Here is a 19,300-nt window from a genome sequence, read left to right as displayed (position 1 = left end):
AAGAATTAGGTACCTAGGTGGTAGGTAGGTATACTCTGGACGGCGTATACGGTTCACACTTGTCTGATTGTTATGGGGAGGTTGTCCAGAACCTGAGTTGTACACAATATAGCTGTAAAGCTCGCATGCTTGTGCACTCATCCGAAGTGGACGGCCCAAGCAATTTTAATCCTGAAAACCTGGGTTAGCAAGTTGGCGAATAATTAGATGGGTAGCCGGCAGATTAAACGGCACGTTGGTTAGAACGTGTGCTTGTGTTATACGTGAACGACGTAGTTGCTTGAGGGGTTTCCAAACCAAGAAAATACCTACTAGGTACCTGGCCTCTATTATCTCGAGGTACGTCAACTGTATCTTACCCTTAAGGTAGCCCATGATGCGTTACACCCGTGTTTAATAGGTACATTATATGGGATTTGGGTCTTATCGGAACTACACATTCCACATAACCGGCCCGCGAACCCTCCTGACAGCAAACCCCGCGATTCAGCAGCCTTACGGAGGAACATCAGCTCAAGGTAGAGACTTATCTTCGGTATCTGACCTACCTGTTATCCATCCTTAAAATCGCCTGATATATATGCACCTGTATTGGTCTACTATTAGAAATCAACGCCATGATACGTAGGTATACGTTGAGTTAAAATACCTACCTAACCTAGTGATTTATATTCCCTTATTTTATTAAAAGCTCTAAGCTACGTGTATTGGCAATCGTGTATCTGCGTAGTGAGATATGGTTTAAAATAAGTTGTTATTCAACAACCATTTACCCAACATAGCTTCCATAGGCATTGTGCGTATGATGTTGTGGTAGAAGTACACAATATCTGTATGAAGTTCACGTTAGCCGCACGATGGATGTATGGCACCATGCTCGGATGAATATAAAACTACTATGTGTATTACCTTGTATGAGAGCACCACATGCCCACGCTTCACGTTCTGATGCGGGTACGCGGCTGGCACGTGGGCGCGATAAGTTTCCGTTGATCCAACCCTCTGGGTGTAACCCCCAAACAACGATATGCTCAACATCGTTGCAATATTTCTTTCTATTTGACGCTTAGCAATTGACGTACAAAACTGCCGTAGTTCTTAACTAGGGTTTGATGGGATAAAATGTGCGGAAGACGTACGACTCTACAACATGAATGAAATATATATGAAATCGCCTCCATGGCTTGCGTACACCATTAGGATAAGAATATGAGTACCTACTTTTGGCTGCCAGTACCATACCTACTCCCTTAATTGAAATACGTCAACTTGATATTATGGAGACGAAGGTCATAGAGAGGGATATAGTCTGCGATATCTGTAATTGACTAATTGCTATAAATGATATGGCTGTCGTGCATAAATGAACACAAGGTGAATGTGCAGTCGGCAATGATTTTTCGCGGGAACAGGCGCAATTCAGCTGGAGTATTTCCCCCTCATGTTGATGATCTACGATGTTGAGGCCTTAAACAGAAAGTATGGGAGGATAATTCGCCTTCTTTCCGCCCATCCCAACTAAAGTCCTGTGATCGCAATATCCGGAGATTTGGCATGTGCTTCCAGGTATGGGGAGACGCCTATGTTGCTTTTCCAAAGAATGAGCCGGTTTTCATTTATGATAAAGGATGCTCGCTGGATTGATGGCGGGAAAAAAGAGGAATGCCGGCGAAAAATTAACCAACTGCTGACACAATTTGTGCCAAGCTTTGCTGGCATGATGCCAGGTGAACTCGTCAACCTCGTGTTAGCATTCGCCTATTGTTAGATTGATCATGCTGCGGCTGAACTTTCAAGGCCGCAATACCGACGTCCATTGATCGGTTTGTCGCCCTTCATTGGATAGTCTTGTGACTTTATGATGTGCACTCACTCGCACCCTTGATTTCACCATTATCTGAAAATCTCAGGACCTCCACGGCTGGAAACCTCGCGCAACATAACGATTGCGGTACATGCGCGACTTATTCCCCAATACACTGCCGATTCTGTGCCCAGACTTCCGAGCGATTTCGGAGGTTGTTATCTTTAAAGGCAAACCATGCAAACAAGCTTTAGTAGTACTTTCGCTCCCTCTAGGTCTCCTTGTCGAGGATGATCATGTGGATGCGTGGCCACCTCCACGCATCCTAGCAAGCACCGCTTCGTATGCGCTGATATCACCCTAGGCTTAAATTATGACCCTAGAAGCTGTAAAGTCCTTAGTCTAACAGTATGGCGACATTTTCATTCAACCGTTGAAGTATGATCACTCCTCTCCGACGAAATCTTTTGCTACTAAGTGACACCATTTCATAGCTTTTTTGAATGTCTATTTTGGAGCTGAAGATTGGATGGTGGAGAAGCACTCTAATCATCGTAACGGCACTCTTTCAGCTGATGCATACCTAGGTAGAGGTAAGTAAGTTTATTCGATCCAGTGCCTAAGTATTATTAGAGCTGCTCAACTTCGCCTTTAGTATCGCTGCGTGGCGCTTGGCATGGTATTTCGCATCTTCCCTGTGTAGGGGATTGTAGAGCATATCGCATTCTTTGCATTCGGTGAATCCCTTGTCCTCGATTGAAAGACTTAATGTTGTCTGAACTGTAGTGACTTTGGAAGTCTTCTTCATACTTCGTTCGCGCTTGGTATCTGGTTGTCTTTTTGGTTTGACGACCGGGAGATTCAATGTTGCCGAGGAAATTTCAGATAGTGTTGGTGACGGGTTGCTGGGTAACGTGGAACCCACGTCAACCTCATTGCCTCTTTCTTTTTCGTCCTCATCCACCATGTAATTCATCTTTGATTCTACTGATGTAGCTCGAGATACTATCCGAGTGGTGAGTCTTCGTCTTTTTTTCTGTTGGAGGTTGGATACGGGAGGGGATGATGGAGGTGTGCATGTTGGATCAGCTGGTTCGGAGGACGGTTCTGGCGAGTGTGGTGTGCAGCTTGGCGATGATGGAACCACTTTGAAATAATTCATAATCGTGCCTTTCCTCGCGGGTTGTGCAGGAGGAAGGGTGGGAGAAGGAGGAATTGTAGTATCACAAGGTAACTTGGTTGATATCTCATCATTTGACAATACAGCTGTGTTGACTTTCTCAATATGTCCCCTTTTCGGAGTGGGTTGTGCTGAATCACTCGACAAAGTACGTTTGCTATAAGTTCGGAGAACTCGCCTGCTCAAATTAGCGCTTATATCGCATGGGAATAGTTCGAATATACTAACGTGCGTTGGGGTTTCGCCGCGGCTCTGCGATACTAATGTTAGTATACTGAATATCAAATTCTATGAATATGCGATGCGCACCTTGACTCGGTTTGCACCTCCGAAATTGGCGATTTCATAGTTGCTACCATCTATAAATTCCGTTGTTGAACCGAGAATATTTAGAATGGAGAGAGTTGTATATTGGCTGATATTGAAATTTACTTAATTGTAGCTTAAACAATATCTAAAGCGGACCTTGATATCGAGGGGGACGCATAAATTGATATGAATTCTTTAGACGCGTCTCGAAAACGCGAATGTGGGGTACATCTAGGTACGCGGTACCTATAATTTGTAGGTGCACTAGGGTCAATCCCTGCTCCACTGTCAGCAGGTGACATCACTAACTGAGCGACCGAGTCGCCTACCTTTCTTTCTAAAGGATTAATTTGCTAGCACGAGCGCATGAGGTAAAATGATCATACTAAACCAAGGTGTGTGTATACTTTAGATAATATTATATCTTTTTCTCAACTTATGTCGGCGCTTTTATCCTTCGGCGGAGGTTGGTGTCAACGTCATATTCCGTATTCTCCAGTATAGTTGCTTTAATGAGATCCTCCTTGACAGTATCATCTTCTCCAACTACCCACGTTCGAACAATCTCTTTTACTTCTTTCTTCTTTTTCTGCTGTTTCTCTCCTTCAGCTATTCGCCACGTGTAAGCTGAATAGACGGCAACTTCGGCGATGGCGACAATAATACTTCCACCTAAACTCAAGAACAGTCGTGCTGGAACGCTCCACCATCCGGCAGCTAACCAAAGCGCGGCACCGCACCCGAATATACTAACCAGGAAGTTAATGACCAGGGTTATTTGTTTTTGTATATCTCCGTGTTCGATATCTTCGCCAATGTCTGAAGCCCTGAGAGGTCTATTAACTTCGGCAAATGATTGTGCCATGGGACCCGAAGGAAACCTCTGAGCGAATGATTCTCGTGGTAGAGCTTTCTTCAGCATGCGCTCATATGATCGTTCCTCTTCTTCGCGACGTAATCGGGCCATCAATTCTTTATACTCTTCGGTCTATAGATATGGAGATTAGTAAATAAATATTGATGATAACGATGAGTAATAGAGGACTGACCGGTTCTGGTTTTGGCGGAGGTGGAGGTATATAGACCGTCGCGCCTCGAAGTAGTTGCTCTAATTTCGTTGATTCATCTTTTTCACTCTTCAAGCGTTTCCAAATATCGATAATTTGCCAGTGACTAATGGGCTTCCCAATCGAGGGGTTCTTCAATAAGCGTTCACTGTTCTCTGTTATATCAGAATTGCCTTCTTTATTCTGAAGATCCTCATCATCATCAGTTTCATCTTTAGGTAATCGATTTATTGCCTCCACAATGGAGGGGGTCATAGTGAGAAGCACCATTTTATGAAATAGGGATGTGATGATGAGAATATGGTTTTTTTTTTGTAAGAAGCAGCCTCCAATGCCAAGATTAAAATGCAACGAGGTAAAGCTTACCATCTTGTACCTGCCTCAGCGCGGCACTAGTGATAGCTCCAGCCACATATACCGGTACGTATACCCTTGATGTAGATCCCCCTCCCCCTCCACCAGCCACAATATCGGTTCCATATCGGCTTAATTCAACAACGAGAACATGGCCTCGGTCTAAGTGAATTTTTAATCGTGTGTAGTCAGCTTTCTAGAAAAAAAAGAAAAAAAAAAAAAAGATCAAATAAATCCGACGGGGCGCAATCTCGAGCTTACATTCGTTACTATATCGCCGATGCTGCGAATACCCAAATTTCCACTTCCATAGACCAATTGGGCTCTTGGATTAACCCCAAGGCCAGGAAATCGATCATTATGCAGCTTCGAACAGGAGCTTCGTTGCTCTCCAAAGCACACAAAGCACACACGGCCACTGGTCAATCTTCAGTCTTTTCACCATGTTCGGATTGCCGGAGAGCGATGTCTTTAGATCTTAGGATACGGATATCCAGATCACTATACCATAGTAGCCCCAGAAGATCTTCAGCATGGGCCGCCGCGGTATCCGTCGCTTCGAATATGGTCTCTAAGGCCGTGACTAGAGCTACCAAGTCCGAATTACCTATAGACCCGCTCCGGACCGTCGCCAAGGAAATGAAGCATTTAACAGGAAATATACGGCAGCTTTTAGGTTCGGGGCATCCTTCTTTAGATCGAGTCGCAAAGTATTACACGCAGTCCGAAGGGAAACACGTACGACCTTTAATAGTCTTGCTCATGTCGAGAGCTACATCATTATGTCCTAAAGCTCCGGAGTCTTCCTCGCCTCAGACCCTAGTCGCAATTGACTCTTCCATATCTCCCCTCAATGTCCTCGCCGACGCCAACCCCTCCTCACCCCACGCAGACTTCTCGTCGCAACCCGCTTCGGAAAGCGATGTCCTCCCTTCCCAACGCCGACTAGCCGAGATCACAGAGCTCATTCATACCGCCTCGCTCCTTCACGACGATGTCATAGATCATTCCGTCTCGCGACGAGGATCCCCTTCCGCTAATTTCGAGTTCGGGAATAAAATGGCTGTTTTGGCAGGTGATTTTCTCTTGGGGAGGGCCTCCGTTGCTTTGGCCCGACTGCGCAACGCCGAGGTCGTCGAACTCTTAGCTACGGTGATAGCAAACCTAGTAGAAGGCGAATTCATGCAGCTGAAAAATACTGCGCGCGACGAGCGGAATCCTCAATGGTCCGAAGAAATATTTACTTATTACTTGCAAAAGACATATCTTAAGACGGCCAGCTTAATCTCCAAATCGTGTCGCGCAGCTGCGCTCCTCGGCCGAGCGGATGCAGCCACTGTTGAGTCCGCCTACTCTTACGGGAAGAATTTAGGTCTCGCATTCCAATTGGTAGACGACATGTTGGATTATACCAAATCCGGGGCTGATCTGGGAAAGCCTGCTGGAGCCGATTTAGAGCTTGGCCTTGCGACTGCGCCCTTATTGTTTGCGTGGAAGACGACGCCCGAGTTAGGCATATTAGTTGGGAGGAAGTTCGGACAAGAGGGTGACGTCCAAAGGGTGAATTAAATCATAAAACCAGAAATTTTATGGCGATCGGATATGCTAACTCCATCTACAGGCACGCGAGCTAGTCTACCAAAGTGACGGCATTGAACAAACGAGGGCGCTCGCAGAGGATTACTCACAACAGGCCATCGCGGCTCTTAACAACTTCCCGGATAGCGAGGCGAAAGACGGCCTCATAGAGATGGCGATGAACACGTTGAAACGCCAAAAATAATATCATTTAGACATCTATTACTTATTACCCACACGTAATACCTAAGGTACCTACATAACATAGCTTACCTAGGTAATATTCGACGGTCGTGTAATCAGGCACAGTTGTAGCCATGATCCGGACGCAACTGAGGCCAATGGGCCATTCTCGTATCAATTTGTAGAATTATTGTCTTCGTGTATACCTACCTCTCTACCTAGACAGAACCATCAAACTCAGCATTGGAAATCGGGCATCCATTCTTCGGATTCTCGCCTCACACTATACGATCTCCCGTTCATGTGAGACTCAAGATTACTCGCTCAAGCTTTCAATTCACTGGCACTTAAGAGCATGTCCCATATAACACAGTAAACAGTCTCAAGAATTTTGTGGGCATTTCATTTCGGAAGTGTAGATGCTATAGTACCTAACATAACTACCAAGTAGGTATAGATGAGTCCGATTCTAGTGATAATGATACACTGATTAGATCAAAGGGCGTGTCGGTATTCTAGTAAGGAAACACGAGTCCCTAGGAGGTACCTACTGCAACTTGAAGACCGGAGAAAGTAAAAACTTTAACCTTACAGCAATACAATCCGTTCGCGGGGCCCCGGATGCCAGTCGCCTGGAATATTCAGCTCCGCCACACCACAGCGATGATAGACATTATCCCCGTAACACGCCGCCACGAGTGCCAAGAAGTGTCCGTTTGTCTCGCGCGCGAGCACTAGAAAGGAACACTCTTCTTCTGGCAGGAAGTGGTATTCGGCGGAGCCTTCGGAGAAATCAGACCATGAGTCTATCACCACTTTGGAATTGCTCCCTTCCATTCCACTTGCGTGCACGTCTTCCCCCCTCAACACGATGCACGAGATTAGTAATCGACTATGCGAAGGGTCGTCGTCCCACTCGACTACCGCTTCCGGTCTGTCGAAGTATACGACGCAATCTAGGTCTACGGGCCCCGTGATTGACATCCAAGACCAGGTAGGTAAGCCGGCGACGCTCCGTCGCCCTTTTCCTTCTTCCTTTCGTTCCTCTTCTTCTTTTTCGTCTTCGTATAGCGGCACGGTTTTCCACAGAAGCCCGGTTACAGACGATGATTCCCAGACGCCGAAGTGGCACGTATCCCGAAACGTAGTCGAAAGGAAGTCCACTACCCCGCTGATCGCAAGCGGTCTGTCCTCGGCGTAACTCAGCTGGCGAAGCGTGTACTGCTCGACGATCTCGCGCCAGATGCTGTCGAGATCGCTGCCCTTCGTGTCGACTATCAGGCCATTTTCCTCGGCTTGGTTACGCGCCACGCTGTCGATTATCCGCCGAGGGTACACGGTGGAGAGCTCGTAGTCGATGGCGCTCCACGATCGCTTCATCACGTTCCTCGTTCGGCATCGGACGAACGGCTCGAGGTCCCCGAATACGAGGAGTCGCGGAGGTAATAGGGCTTCTTGGAACGTCCAGCCTCTCTTGTTTAGGGGGAACACATCGGTCTTATGCGCGTGTACGGGTGAGATGGTGATAGTATTGGGACTTTTGAGATGGAGGCTGTTATCAGGGCTGTGAGAAAAAGGAACAGTGCAGGTGGCATGTCGTTTATTGAACGATTTGGTGTTGCTGAGGAAACTTTCGTGGACCGAGGTGGACGTAGCTGCGGCAATGGTGACGAAAGCGTTTTGATAGATGGTGCACATCTGACTGATTTCTCTTCTCTTGTCTTCTGGGTCATCCTGAATTATGCATAGCGCATCGATCCATAGATAACTCAATCCTAGAGACTGAGTCACTTTTATTGCGTCCTTTATTGTCTGTGGAAGGGAATTATTGTCTAGAGTAGTACCAAGGAATACATTGAGGTTGTCCTTGGTTAGCTCTAGTGGTTGCGGGCCTCCCCAGCAGTAGCTCAGGGCTACGTATAATCCTTCTCTGAGGCCCTTTCTTGTATCTACTAGGCGTACTTCTGGAAATGGTTCTTCGCATTCGCTGATTTGCAGCAAGCGTGACGGAAGTGGCCTTGGGCCGGAGGGTTGGCATTGAGGATGCGATTTTCGACAGCTTTCAAGCATCGACTTAATGTTTCTAGACCATTCCTCAGTTAGGCCATTCCATTCAAAGGGTCGAAAATTAGTATATGATGCCAATGGGCTATCTACAACCCTATGGTTAGCCACATAAGTATTAGAGAGAAGCGCATCATGTCTCTATCAAAGCCGGTTGGGTTTAAACTTGCCTTTAGGAACGACGAGTCTTAATGGCCGAGATGCCTGCCACTCAGTACGTCCCGTATCCGATTCTACGGTTATGAATATTCTGTCAACGCCCTCGGCTTCACTGGTGTTATTGTCTACTGTGAGAGGCTCTAAATTGGCGACAGCCCCGGAGATTCCCATGATGTACTGGCTTCTTATAGGCTGTGTAATGACTACCCAGCACGCTGCGAGCTCGGACTGCCTCCCGGGCTTTATCCTCCCGGACGCAGGGTGAACCAGATCGCGCAAACACCGTGTGTTGAACACGTTGACGGACCCTCCGAGGAAATCTTGGTTCCAAAGATAACTACAGAACCTGCAAGCGGAGCGGTTCGGGAAAGTCCCAAGTCTCGAGTGGACGAATCTGTTAGTAGAGAGGAGTTGTGTAAACCCGTCTTTCGAGAATAGTGCTTCGCATTGTTGACACAAGCTATGCTCATCCATGGCGCCCAAGGTTTCTGTTACCATCACATGTATAAATTAAGCAAGATGGTCACGCTGCATTATGATTCCGCCTCTCTCGTTTCGGTAAAGGGTTTATATACACCAGGAACTTGTATACGCTAGGTACCTAACCTAATGAAGGTTTATGATGTTCTGATTCAGATTCTTGGAAGCTATCTAATTCGTAACTAGAGAGAGGGGGTCGTCTTACGTGCATGCGTCTTTACCACCTTGAGTAGGTAGGTACATATATACATAAGGGGTCTCTCTTATTGGAATTATTTACCTACATCCTAGGATGCATATACGTAGGATCCAGATGCATTAGTTGGGTACCTCTTAATAACAGGTATATTTATGTGGTTCATATCTTGAGCATTCGTATTAGTTAATACTGGAGTCCTCCAGGTATATGTTTTATTCCAAAATTCTTGACTCTCCAAGTCTTTTGCTATCCAAATGCCACAAGATACGTTCAGACCCATACGGATTTTTGATAGATTACGAAAATGAGGGTGAAAGTGATTGATACCTTCCAAGGTCTCGTTTGTTACCCAAAGCTAAATGATGGAGGCGTTTGATTCTATACGGATTCGCCAGGTCCATACCTTGAGCTATGTGGGTAACGATGGTTTGTTGTATTTGCATGTTGTTTTGTGTTTACTAAAGTTTTGCACATCATCGTGGCCCTTGTTAACTGGACAGAGTTATCTTAGTACATGATAGGTAGGTTGTCTCCCAGTGTGTGGTTCTTGTTTGTTTTTCTTTCGTGACCTCGTGCCTGTGAATCCAGATGTGTTCATCTCATAGTACGTGACGACTAGCCGTACTGTGGTCGCGTGAGATGCGACGTGGGCGGATCTTTGAGTTCCTGTGCCTTTCTAAGGGGTTATTGAAGCGTTCCTTCAACGCCTTAACATAAGTGAAACAATTATCTTCAAACCCCAATCTTTTCATAATGCTACTTCTCTGTTGGTTCTAGGTTTGGCCCTCTTCAGTTAAGAGGGAACCAACCAAATTGATGCGATGATAATCTTCAGGGAATTCCTCACAATAGGTCTCGATGTATGCCTTAATCTTTCTCCACCAAGGTCGAAATTTTGACAGGTCCCTGCCATCCTAGGCATGGGGCTTGCTCGGATGGATAGTTCCCATTGGGTTTCGTCCTTCGGGAAGGCCCCGGGACAGTCGGCCCTCATCATCGTCGCCTCTGTTGGAGTTCTGTGGGCCATGCGCTCTTCTCTTGGCAGAGGGGTGCGATGCTGTCCAGCTCGTCTTTTGGTAAATAAAGAGTGTCTCTATCGAGGCTGGGGAAAGTTGCAAGGTTGTAATATGACAAGATATTTCGCAGGTACTCGGAGTAAAGTTGTCTTAGGAGGAGTTCACAGTGCTCTTTCATCAGGTAAATGAAGTAAGTTATTAACTTGTCTTCTGATCATTGCATTGTCGGACAGCGTAAAATCTACCCCTAAGGGATTGTAATACAATGACCATGGTCTGTAGCCTAGAGCTTAGTGACTAAAGGAGTGACAAAACAGCCGGGCGGTTTTAAGTACCTAACATTTTTTGTTGAATCTCGATCCAGTCGTCCTTCTTTATCCTTTCTGATGTGCTGAGCGACCCTACTCTGCAGCGCACTGCCGTACCTACTGGCCGAGCCAACGTATAACCAGTCACTGGCTGCCTGGACCGAATTGCGAGAGGTGACCAGCCTAGCATACACTCCAGTTTGGCCTATTTGTCTCTAGCCTTCCCAGACTTTCCCTTTAGATTCTCGAGAACCAATTTCTGCACAACTAACCCTGTAGCAAATCGCATAAATGCATCTTCGTACTCATCAGACTCTTCGTCTCTTCGCGAAGGTCCCATCATCATAGCATGCCTTTCTAAAGCATCTATTAAATTCTCTCCGTCACGGACGGGAAAAGTCCATGCCACATCTGCTGATTCACCATCTTCGTCAAATAGGACAGAGAAACATTCGGGTTTCTGGGCTGTGGCTGACTCTTCCGGATTTTTCGAGAGCTTTTGAGTCGACGTCCCTGCATCGGAGATGGGAGTCAATTCTTCGGGGTTTTCGAAGCGTACCTGAATCGAGGCATGCGGGTTTCCTCCCATTTCTATGTGTGAAACGGATACTATGGATGCGGCTTGTGTATATCGAAACGTTGAGTGCCGGAAGGACGTTTCCACACATCTTCGAAATACATTAACTGAGGTTCTAAGCAGCATCCTGCAATTGGTTGAATAATTGATCACACAGATTGTTAGATTCTAATGCAGCGGTCCCGACAGACCGAGTCAAATAAATAGATCGTCAGGTTAGGTTAGGTAGGCTAGGTACTTATCTGGCTTGAGGTGAGCCAAATCAATTATTTGACTTTTTAGGCTCAACTGGTGATGTCAGTGATACCTTAGGTCGGGGTATTCACGGATTGGCTTAGATTTCGGGCCCGGATTAGTATCAGTCCGCTCTATTGAGAATACCTAGAGGTAAGCTGATTGGAAGCCGTGCTTTGCTTATCACCCCCTGGTAGGTAATTCTGCTGAATTCAATGTTGTGTCTACCTGATTCATGTATAGGGGGTTGGCTCACTTACCCAAATGCCCAGCCACTGTACAATACTCACATAAAATGTTCATAATCATCACTTTTATTTGAACACATATTAGCATGGTAAAAATAAAATGATAATAATAATAATAATTTATTTGACTTGGGCAACCTAACATACTAAGAAAAACAGGTCCTGCCCAAGCTAAATCCAGCCAAGCCCAAGCAGAGTCAAACTCATGTTTGGCTTATGGAACTTGTTGACTGGATTCTGTCACTTCTTATACCTAAAAAGAAAGCGCGTGGAGAGTAACGAAAGGATTTAATAATGGTCTTCATGACCCGGAAAATGGAACTACTTCCACTCCTTAATTAGCCAATAGCTTGGCCGTTGGGTCAACTTCCCAATCGCATCACTATTGTATTCGTCACCCATGACAGATCTTTCTAGCCAGCTTTCTATGACGTTGACTCGGCAGCTTGTACAATCTCCACATCGACTTCGGCATTCATTTGGGTGCTCTAACGCCTTTGACGACCAATGCCACGGCCATTCTAGGTGGACGTAAAAGCGCTTCATCTCGTTCAATGTTCGCAACGGCTCTAGAAGACGTTTGTGGACTTTAAAAGCGACGTCGTTATTGTTCCCCGTTATCCTCATTCGCTCTTCGAAATACGTGGACTTGAAGTCTTCAGACTGCCTAAATGCCATATGGATTATGATCGTTAAGTTCGCAACATTCGCGTGAGCCTTGAGAAGGTCTATGACACGCGCCCACTCGGCGTAAAGTGGATGGGGCTCCTCTGGGTACGCATCCGCATCAATGGGTGGAAATACGATCTCGAGACGGCGGAGATAAGAGAGGATGCTCGGCCACTTATATCTGAAGATAAATTGCGACACAGATAATTGCACTGGACATGCATTACCGTCATCCGTAGAGCGAGCTATCCAATGCCACCTCAAGACGGCGGGATGGATAATGATGCGGTTACAGCCATAAAAGACATCGCAGGCATCACGATACATGGTACGACTGACCAGCATCAGGGGTCCCGGTGGATACCAGCATTTGCAACTCGGAGAGTAACCGCTGTCATAAAGAAGGCAGATCTCCTGTAGCGGGAAAAATCCCCTAGGAGTCCGTGGAGTGCAGCTCGAATAGCAACATTTGTTACAGGCGCGATCCATTTTGCACTCCCCGTGGATGCAATCATTCCACCTGCAAATGTGAAAACCTAGGTTTGGATTCCATTGAACCTCGTTACCCGGCGCAACTAGGTCAGTGTATGTTAAAATATTTCGTCTAATCTCCGGAGGTAGTTTCAAGAATGGAAAAGGCTTCTTTCGTATATTTGGCGGGGCCCCTTTGATACGACGGGCCATCTCTTCGGCAAATTCAGTTATGTGACTTTCCTTGCCCCTATGTAATCGTAATTCGCACTGAGTAAGGACTCCGGGGAAGTCCAGTAAGGGCTGAAGGACTGCAGACATCCATTCGCTATTTTCCTCCGCCAGATCGCATATTAGATGCAACTTTAGCTTCCCTGGTGTTGCATGGGAGAGGATATGTCGTGCAGTAACTTGCCAAGCAGAAATCTGGTCTTGGGTAATAGCGAGGTAGCACTCGGGGAAATATAAATTCGAGCTATGCTCATGCAAGCGTATCCAGAGTTCAGAGAGGCTGGAGCAGCTCCGTGGTGATAACCTGCCAAGGAAATCAAGTTCGGAGTCGATGTTCTGGACCATAGTACGAACGCAGTTGTTGGCAAGAATTAGCGACATGGCATCTTCATAGATCGCCTTACAAGTCTGAAGAATATTATACGTAAACCCCCAATAGATACGAGGGAGACTAGGTGTCGGACGCGATTGATTTTTCGCGAAACGAATCCTGAGTCCGCGGGCGATACCGGCGTAATCTAGGATCCGGTATCTCAAAGCAACCGGAAGGTCGAGAAACGTCTTTGGGTTTTGCGCCATCTTGATGTGGTCTGTAGCAGCACAAGAGAATGGTCTGACATAAAAAGTCAATAAAGGAAATCTCGAAAGGAATAAGGAGTTTATATATCCAAGGAGCTATGGACTTACCATCTGATTTGGTACGAGGTAATAGACATGACGAATGCCTGTAGTGTGAATATTTTTAATTATCAGCTTGTCACGATGTAGAGCATTAGGCGAGGAAAGGCCCGAGCACCTCAATAAGAAGGTTATATTCACTTACATAAACGTCGATAAAGGGCATTTAGATTCTGTTTGATGTGTTACATGTAGCTGCAAGAACGTTTAGTTCACTCGCCCCTTAAACACCCAATCACATCAACTTCTGCTTCCTAGATGAAAACCTTCGGTACTCATAAGATGATTCACGAAGAGTTACCTTAGTATACCTACTAGGTTAAAGATATTCCTATTAACACTCTATACAATATAAAAAGGTGAATAATTTATCATTCAATGCTTTAGGAATATTTCTGCAATATTTATCACCTTAAAGAAGGGTTTGTCTTGCAATCATACTCTATCTACCTTCTGTACCTAAATCTGGGACTGGTATTTTCTCCTATTTGGGGACCTTTCAAAGGCATGGATAATATTATTTAAATGCCCCAGAAAAGTCTCCATGTTAGCTGGGTAAATGTAGCCCCCTCATATTAGTAACAATATATAATATACCTAAAATTACATTGACCCTTTCTTTCTTCATAGATATCTGTAGGAAACTCGAGTGTGTGGGAGGCAGTAAGTGCAATGAGATCCCAAACAGAGTACGTCTATGTCTATGTCGAAGGACCATTTGCACCGACGAAAACAACCAGTACAGCCGCGTATGCCGCCGTCACCGAAACGACCTGGAGGTTATCCTTGAGTACCGCTGCTGCTGCAAAGCCGCCTACGAATACGAACACGGTTGTCGTTATAAGCGACGTGTATGTAGATTTTACCAACACCATTATCCAAACAGGGACGATTAGAAACGCGCCTCCTATGGCGGAAACTATAACTCGCGTTACGAATTCTTCGGTTCGCTGTTTCTGAATCATCTCGTCCCCAATAGCTGTTGGGGTTTTCTCCAAGGGGGGAACGAGGTTGAACTTTGGTGTCCTGCCCCTACCTCGCATGTTGAATAGCCCTTTGTCAAGCTTTTCCGCCGGAATCTCCGAGAGAGCTGCTTGAAGTACGGCGGCATCCACTTTCCTCTCACTTTTGATAAGAAAAGGATCGTGCATACCTCGATCGACGCAAGTTTTGATGTAGTCGTTATCGCGAGTTGCGGTAACTTCTTTATTAGTTTTGGCCGTCCTAGGATGTAAGAGCATCGTGAGACTTCACCTACTGTACTTTTCTAACAAATTTTCCCAATCCTCAGGAAGCTCTTTAAAGAAATGCATCCTCATGATTCGGTTGGTAAGCTCTATCTGAAGTTTCCGCATCCGCATCCGACTGAGTGCTGCTATGCTAAGCTTCATCGTCACTCGGCCCTTGTTGCCGTCCCTATTTTCGACATCAGAAGGCCTTCCAATGTGTTCCGGATCATTCACGCGCCTTTGGAATGGGTACCTGATTAGCAATCTATATCCGTAACCGTATGTTGAAATGAAATGATCCAGCTTGTCCTTCATATCACTTACCTTGGCACACGCCGTAAAAAGCTAATTGGCATCTTCTGGGGGCGTATTTCAAAAATATCTTTTTTGAGGTGATCGACGAGAAACTCCGCCGTATCGTCATTCTGCATTTTTGTGGCTATACACGAACAGATAACTTTGGCTTGAACTTAGATGAGGAATAGTGTAGAGAGTGTTTTACCTCTTCTTCCTGCCTCCATGATGCTAATTCGTTTAGTAGTAGGTATGTTTAAGAGTGTATATGCGTGGGAGCAATCGAACCCTCTCCAGTTGTGAGATCTGGCCAGGCTACGGTATGAGCTAGATACCTAGGTATCTAACTGGACCTCTAGTACCGAAGATTTCCTTTGGTATAGTTGTGAGGTGATTATCTCAATATACTGGTTGTTTTGTCTCTATGATGGTATTTTCATCTTTATTAGTATGGAAAGTTGTAATTCTATCGGGTATAATTCAGGCTCGTTATCCGAGAACTCAGGTAAGGTAGGCTACATTTGAGTATTACAGTGATATACAGTATCGATGGAGAGCATTTTCTAGTATTCCAATAAAGCCCGGGGGCTGTGAACAAGCTGAATTCTCGGATTATGCAGTCATACGAAATAATTGCACTTTGACTCAGCCATAAGCCAGCGCATTCCAATAAATTAATTGAAATTTTTCCACGATCTTCCTCGGCCTTCTCCGAGAATAATACATTATATGTGGAGGCGCATTTCTCTTCGAAGAATGATTTACCTACCGAGCCTACTATATTTAAACGTACTTGTCGCGTATGTGGTCGTTGGTACGATTTATTCTTATGGCTGTTTTTTTTCAGATACACTCCTTAATATACCTAAGGTACCTGTTAACGTGCCTCTTTTCAACAGCGCATTGCGATTGATAACCTGTCACTCACAAGTCGAACCTATAGAACTATCAAACGAAGACATCTTGATCGTTTTCGGGGTGCCTATCAAATCGAAAGTTAAGAAATAGATGAACACGATAGAGTGTTTTCATTTCGTCTAGACTTGAGCTGCACTAGAATTTCGGGGCAGCATGAACATTTGATACGACAATGTCCGAAGCGAATATATCTTTCCTATACGATTTCGAGTCGAAAGAGTTCTGTCTCCAATTTCAGCGCCGAACCTATGCTAAAGCCTACCAGGCCCTGAATACGGAGGCACGAATTCTTGCGGAAACGCCATATGATGTCTGGCTTCCCTGTGCTCAAGGCTTGGTATGTGTGCGAAGCTGTTCTCGTGGTATGGCAGTGGTGTTCGAGTCACAGAGCGCCGCTGAAGAGTGGCAGAAGCAGACTATTCTAGGTTCTTTGGTAAAATTTGGCAAAGAGATAGGGGTTTGCTTTGAGCGTGATTGGAACTTAGTTGATTTAAAGAACAAGATTGGCATTTGGGATGATAGCCTACCAAAACCGAAGCCAGCGCATATAAAAGTGGTTAAAGGACCACCTGCAGTTCATAGACGGAGAATTCGTGTCGAAACACAAAATTATTCAGGACCTCACCCAGGCTAATGGTTATAGGTATTTTACATGAGCGGAAAGGGGGGGGGGGGGTTATTTGATTTGGTTACAGTAAAGGTGTGGATGTAATTAGGTACATACCTAAGGTACCTTATCCGCATCGTGGAGCCACCCTGCCGGGTGATGATATTTGGAGAAAGAGCCACAGCTGAGGGACTAATTATTGATATGCGTATACGCCCCTAAATAAGTACCTAGGTACCTACCTCTAAGGTAGGTACCTAATCTCATACTCCCCTAAAATACCTAATGAATGGTGCCATCACAAAGGTTTCATTCACTCAACAACCCCTCAAAAAAGGAGGAAAAAAAAAACACATTATTCGCCATGGGTGACGAACCTAAAGAAATACGCACAAGCAATGTACTTAATGATTATTATAACCTTGGATCTTATAGGCGAAAGGCGGCATCGAACAGCGAAGAAGCTCGGGAATGGTTCAATCGCGGTTTGATCTGGAGCTACGCATTCAATCACGAAGAGTCTGCCAAATGCTTTGAGCGCGCTATCGTTTCCGACAACGACTGCATCTTAGCTTATTGGGGTCTAGCTTATGTCTTGGGCCCGAACTACAATAAACCTTGGGAATTCTTTGATGAAGATGAATTTAATAGCGTTATGGAACGTGCGAATGATGTGGCCAAGCAGGCGAGGGCAAGGGTGGGAAATGCTCTACCCGTCGAGAAAGCACTTGTCGACACCCTGAAATACCGATATCCGCAGGAGGAGGACTCATGGGATAAGGACTGGCCGATATGGAATCAAAGGTATGCCGATGCGATGGAAAAGGTCTACAAAGAGTTCCCAGATGATCTCGACGTCGCCACCTTGTACGTGGATGCACTGATGAACTTGACTCCATGGGAACTTTGGGATATTGCTACTGGAGAACCAGCATCGGGAGCCCGCACGTTGGAGGCCAAGGATATCCTAGAGCGTGCAATAGCTCAGCCTGGCGGGGATCGACACCCGGGCCTACTCCATCTCTACATACATCTCATGGAGATGTCTACGACCCCTGAAGCAGCCTTGGATGTAGCAAACACGCTTCGAGATCTTGTTCCCGATGCTGGTCACCTCATCCACATGCCAACGCATATCGACATTATACTCGGCGACTACCAGAATGCTATCGAATCCAACCAGAAGGCCATTATCGCCGATGACATCTTCTTCTCGAGAGAGGACCCCCTGAAATTTTACACGCTGTACCGCGTACACAATATCCACTTCCGCATATATGCCGCCATGTTCGCCGGTCAGTTGAAGACCACCTTGGAAACTATTACACGGCTCGAGCAGACCTTGACGGATGAAATCCTGCACGTCAAGTCGCCACCTATGGCAGATTGGATGGAAGGTTTCCTCGGAATGCGTGTGCACGGCCTTATTCGGTTCGGACGATGGCAGGAGATCATCGACCTACCCTTTCATGAAGACGAGGAGCTCTACTGCACTACTAATGCGCTGAATCACTACGCGAAAGGGATAGCATTAGCTGCCACGGGTAGGATTGACGAGGCGTCGAAGCAGCGCGAGCTGTTTGCCGAAGTTGTGAAGGTTGTTCCGGATTCTCGCACGGTATTTAATAATAAGTGTGTTGATATACTGGGTGTCGCGGAAGCCATGCTAGACGGCGAGCTGGAATATCGAAGGGGTAATTATGACTTGGCCTATTCCCACCTACGCGTGGCAATTGAGCGAAGCGCTGCTCTCCGTTACGACGAACCGTGGGGTTGGATGCAGCCGCCGAGCCACGCGTACGGGGCACTACTAGTCGAACAAGGCCATTACGACGAAGCCGTCGAAGTTTACGCCGATGATCTCGGTATAAGCGGCAAGCTCCCGCGCGCATTGCAACACCCTAAAAACGTCTGGTCGTTACATGGATATCACGAATGCCTGGTAAAACTAGGACGTATTGACGAAGCTAGGGCTATAAAGCCGCAGTTGGATGCCGCGATAGCTGGAGCTGATGTGCCGATCAAAGCATCCTGTTTCTGTCGCACAAGCGTGTTTTAAGGATCCGAAGGATGTTTCTTATATGAAGTTATGATGATAATGACACAGTCGGTTGATTAGAGCATGGTAGTTTAGGTGCTTATATAGGTACCTACCTATATATTCTGTCTTGATATTTCGACCTTGCGTATTCCATCCAATGTCACTGTTCCTAGGTTCACGAGCGAAGACAATATACTCAATGTCCTAGTAAAGTATGACAATGGAGGATAAGTGTAATCAAGGGCGCATTTGCTACATATTATAATAGATCCTAGTTCTTTCGAGGGTATATACTCCTAGAACCGTTTGTATTGTACAAACTTGTTTTTATAGAACCTCACACTTAACAGTGGAGGTGCTGAGAGATGATTAACTATAAGCTCAACACAAAAAATCGCTAAA

At 45.9% G+C, this 19,300-nt stretch overlaps 8 protein-coding genes across 8 annotated transcripts; 3 read left to right on the top strand and 5 right to left on the bottom strand.

Annotated features, from left to right (window-relative positions):
* Window positions 1-2,295: 2,295 nt before the first annotated feature.
* F4812DRAFT_143560 (uncharacterized protein) lies at window positions 2,296-3,510 on the bottom strand. Its single transcript, XM_047929643.1, has 3 exons — window positions 3,294-3,510; window positions 3,213-3,236; window positions 2,296-3,162 (listed from the first exon to the last, which is right to left on the bottom strand). Exons 1-3 carry the CDS (start codon window positions 3,341-3,343, stop codon window positions 2,424-2,426), a joined length of 813 nt encoding a protein of 270 aa, XP_047787197.1. The 5' UTR covers window positions 3,344-3,510; the 3' UTR covers window positions 2,296-2,423.
* A 110-nt stretch (window positions 3,511-3,620) lies between these two features.
* F4812DRAFT_143569 (endoplasmic reticulum-based factor for assembly of V-ATPase-domain-containing protein) lies at window positions 3,621-4,692 on the bottom strand. The gene is made up of 2 exons (XM_047929644.1): window positions 4,343-4,692; window positions 3,621-4,281 (listed from the first exon to the last, which is right to left on the bottom strand). The coding sequence occupies exons 1-2, from the start codon at window positions 4,628-4,630 to the stop codon at window positions 3,730-3,732; spliced, it is 840 nt and encodes a 279-aa protein (XP_047787196.1). The 5' UTR covers window positions 4,631-4,692; the 3' UTR covers window positions 3,621-3,729.
* A 586-nt stretch (window positions 4,693-5,278) lies between these two features.
* Window positions 5,279-6,497, top strand: F4812DRAFT_452669 (terpenoid synthase; the record flags this gene model as incomplete). Its single annotated transcript, XM_047936386.1, has 2 exons — window positions 5,279-6,274; window positions 6,336-6,497. The coding sequence occupies 2 exons, from the start codon at window positions 5,279-5,281 to the stop codon at window positions 6,495-6,497; spliced, it is 1,158 nt and encodes a 385-aa protein (XP_047787195.1).
* Window positions 6,498-6,855: 358 nt separating this feature from the next.
* F4812DRAFT_440813 (HET-domain-containing protein) lies at window positions 6,856-9,320 on the bottom strand. The gene is made up of 2 exons (XM_047935177.1): window positions 8,710-9,320; window positions 6,856-8,628 (listed from the first exon to the last, which is right to left on the bottom strand). Exons 1-2 carry the CDS (start codon window positions 9,194-9,196, stop codon window positions 7,064-7,066), a joined length of 2,052 nt encoding a protein of 683 aa, XP_047787194.1. The 5' UTR covers window positions 9,197-9,320; the 3' UTR covers window positions 6,856-7,063.
* Window positions 9,321-11,865: 2,545 nt separating this feature from the next.
* On the bottom strand, window positions 11,866-13,277 carry F4812DRAFT_440809 (uncharacterized protein). Its single transcript, XM_047935176.1, has one exon. The coding sequence runs from the start codon at window positions 13,219-13,221 to the stop codon at window positions 12,082-12,084; it is 1,140 nt and encodes a 379-aa protein (XP_047787193.1). The 5' UTR covers window positions 13,222-13,277; the 3' UTR covers window positions 11,866-12,081.
* A 954-nt stretch (window positions 13,278-14,231) lies between these two features.
* On the bottom strand, window positions 14,232-15,868 carry F4812DRAFT_440808 (uncharacterized protein). Its single transcript, XM_047935175.1, has 3 exons — window positions 15,363-15,868; window positions 15,068-15,276; window positions 14,232-15,010 (listed from the first exon to the last, which is right to left on the bottom strand). Exons 1-3 carry the CDS (start codon window positions 15,467-15,469, stop codon window positions 14,511-14,513), a joined length of 816 nt encoding a protein of 271 aa, XP_047787192.1. The 5' UTR covers window positions 15,470-15,868; the 3' UTR covers window positions 14,232-14,510.
* Window positions 15,869-16,125: 257 nt separating this feature from the next.
* Window positions 16,126-17,015, top strand: F4812DRAFT_143465 (uncharacterized protein). Its single transcript, XM_047929642.1, has 2 exons — window positions 16,126-16,146; window positions 16,276-17,015. The coding sequence occupies exon 2, from the start codon at window positions 16,423-16,425 to the stop codon at window positions 16,882-16,884; it is 462 nt and encodes a 153-aa protein (XP_047787191.1). The 5' UTR covers window positions 16,126-16,146; window positions 16,276-16,422; the 3' UTR covers window positions 16,885-17,015.
* Window positions 16,914-19,167, top strand: F4812DRAFT_440803 (TPR domain protein). Its single transcript, XM_047935174.1, has one exon. The coding sequence runs from the start codon at window positions 17,147-17,149 to the stop codon at window positions 18,914-18,916; it is 1,770 nt and encodes a 589-aa protein (XP_047787190.1). The 5' UTR covers window positions 16,914-17,146; the 3' UTR covers window positions 18,917-19,167.
* The last annotated feature ends 133 nt before the right edge of the window (window positions 19,168-19,300 follow it).

The sequence above is a fragment of the Daldinia caldariorum genome, assembly GCF_022478825.1.
Source record: "Daldinia caldariorum strain CBS 122874 unplaced genomic scaffold F4812scaffold_17, whole genome shotgun sequence".
NCBI lineage: Eukaryota > Fungi > Ascomycota > Sordariomycetes > Xylariales > Hypoxylaceae > Daldinia > Daldinia caldariorum.
This window is presented reverse-complemented; position numbering and strand designations above follow the sequence as displayed.

What these genes read in the sequence shown, in the direction of transcription:
- F4812DRAFT_440809 (XM_047935176.1), bottom strand. Translation starts at nt 13,221, where the DNA reads ATGTCTGCAGTCCTTCAGCCCTTACTGGACTTCCCCGGAGTCCTTACT.
- F4812DRAFT_440813 (XM_047935177.1), bottom strand. Translation starts at nt 9,196, where the DNA reads ATGGTAACAGAAACCTTGGGCGCCATGGATGAGCATAGCTTGTGTCAA. An exon ending in AAGACTCGTCGTTCCTAAAG is followed by an intron (nt 8,629 to 8,709) that starts GCAAGTTTAAAC and finishes ATAGGGTTGTAG; the next exon opens with ATAGCCCATTGGCATCATAT.
- F4812DRAFT_440803 (XM_047935174.1), top strand. Translation starts at nt 17,147, where the DNA reads ATGGTGCCATCACAAAGGTTTCATTCACTCAACAACCCCTCAAAAAAG.
- F4812DRAFT_143465 (XM_047929642.1), top strand. Translation starts at nt 16,423, where the DNA reads ATGTCCGAAGCGAATATATCTTTCCTATACGATTTCGAGTCGAAAGAG.
- F4812DRAFT_440808 (XM_047935175.1), bottom strand. Translation starts at nt 15,469, where the DNA reads ATGCAGAATGACGATACGGCGGAGTTTCTCGTCGATCACCTCAAAAAA. An exon ending in TTTTTACGGCGTGTGCCAAG is followed by an intron (nt 15,277 to 15,362) that starts GTAAGTGATATG and finishes CCCATTCCAAAG; the next exon opens with GCGCGTGAATGATCCGGAAC. An exon ending in AAATTTGTTAGAAAAGTACA is followed by an intron (nt 15,011 to 15,067) that starts GTAGGTGAAGTC and finishes CTAATAAAGAAG; the next exon opens with TTACCGCAACTCGCGATAAC.
- F4812DRAFT_143560 (XM_047929643.1), bottom strand. Translation starts at nt 3,343, where the DNA reads ATGGTAGCAACTATGAAATCGCCAATTTCGGAGGTGCAAACCGAGTCA. An exon ending in GAGGTGCAAACCGAGTCAAG is followed by an intron (nt 3,237 to 3,293) that starts GTGCGCATCGCA and finishes TTAGTATCGCAG; the next exon opens with AGCCGCGGCGAAACCCCAAC. An exon ending in GCGGCGAAACCCCAACGCAC is followed by an intron (nt 3,163 to 3,212) that starts GTTAGTATATTC and finishes TAATTTGAGCAG; the next exon opens with GCGAGTTCTCCGAACTTATA.
- F4812DRAFT_143569 (XM_047929644.1), bottom strand. Translation starts at nt 4,630, where the DNA reads ATGGTGCTTCTCACTATGACCCCCTCCATTGTGGAGGCAATAAATCGA. An exon ending in CTCCGCCAAAACCAGAACCG is followed by an intron (nt 4,282 to 4,342) that starts GTCAGTCCTCTA and finishes CCATATCTATAG; the next exon opens with ACCGAAGAGTATAAAGAATT.